Here is a 1102-nt window from a genome sequence, read left to right as displayed (position 1 = left end):
TTTCGATAAAAAAAACAAAATAACGAAAAAACTCAAAACAATTTAAAGATTTTTACATTTGAGGTAATAAAATATTTACACATTCATCTATAACACACATTACAACTTTTACTAATTTGCTTAATTGTTTTTTTATTTTACAACCAAACAATTATAATGAATATATATTAATAAAATATTAATAATAAGTAATTTAAATATAATTTGTTGATTTTTTTTACTACAATAATTTATTATTTGACATTTTTGATATAATAATCTCATCATTTTTTGTCTTTATTATTTCTATTAAACCAAATTAAAATATCAAATTACACAAAAAAACTAAATTACTAATACTTTTATAATAAAAATACATAAAATAATAATATATTACCTACTACCATAACTTGATTTTTAACATCATAAATGAGTGACAACTCAGTTTTTTGTTTGTACAAAACGCCTCCAACTAGAACTTCAAAATTGAGATGGAATTAGCAAAGCTCTACAACTTATCTCTATTAATATTAGGGGTCCTCACCGTCTTATCAGCTTCTGGTGTGATCTTTTTGTCGATCTTTGGGCCGATTGGGAAGATGCCCAACACACAAAAATTGAACAATTCTGACTTAAAATTTTATAGTAAAACGGTGTATATGCTCGAAACTATATCTCTATGTGTTTTATTTATCATAGCTGGGGGGATGATGATTGCTTGTTCCTTCATTCAAAAGGATTGGATGTGTCTTCTCTCTTATATGGTCATAGGTTTAGGGATCACTTGTGCCTTTGCGCTTGGGACGTACTACGCGATCACTTATTCGTCGTTTGTGAACACTAAAGATAACACCTTAAAAACACTGTCCCATTGGGAAGACATGGTTTGTTCCATATCTAATACTTTATAGTTATAAATAGTTTAATGCTCATTACTATTATGTAATAATTTTTAACTAGAGTTATTAGTTAATTGTTTTAATTAATATGAAACTATAGTTATTAAATAATACAATGACACCAAGTTCGACTGCTGTGGGTGGGTGACGAAACGACCAATGCCTCCTTGTGCTTCATCGATCGGAGCACTACTGGGTGACTGTAAAGTCGCACAAGCATATTG

General features: G+C 28.7%; 1 protein-coding gene across 1 annotated transcript; it reads left to right on the top strand.

The window, feature by feature from the left end:
• Positions 1-470: 470 nt before the first annotated feature.
• EIN_092430 (hypothetical protein) lies at positions 471-1074 on the top strand (the record flags this gene model as incomplete). Its single annotated transcript, XM_004261274.1, has 2 exons — positions 471-863; positions 1005-1074. Coding segments are annotated over 2 exons (463 nt in total), but the record flags the coding sequence as incomplete, so codon positions are not given.
• Positions 1075-1102: the final 28 nt, after the last annotated feature.

This window comes from Entamoeba invadens (assembly GCF_000330505.1).
Source record: "Entamoeba invadens IP1 unplaced genomic scaffold scaff_1105074725239, whole genome shotgun sequence".
Lineage (NCBI taxonomy): Eukaryota > Evosea > Mastigamoebida > Endamoebidae > Entamoeba > Entamoeba invadens.
The sequence above is the reverse complement of the archived record's forward strand: the minus strand, read 5'-3'. Positions and strand labels throughout refer to the sequence as shown.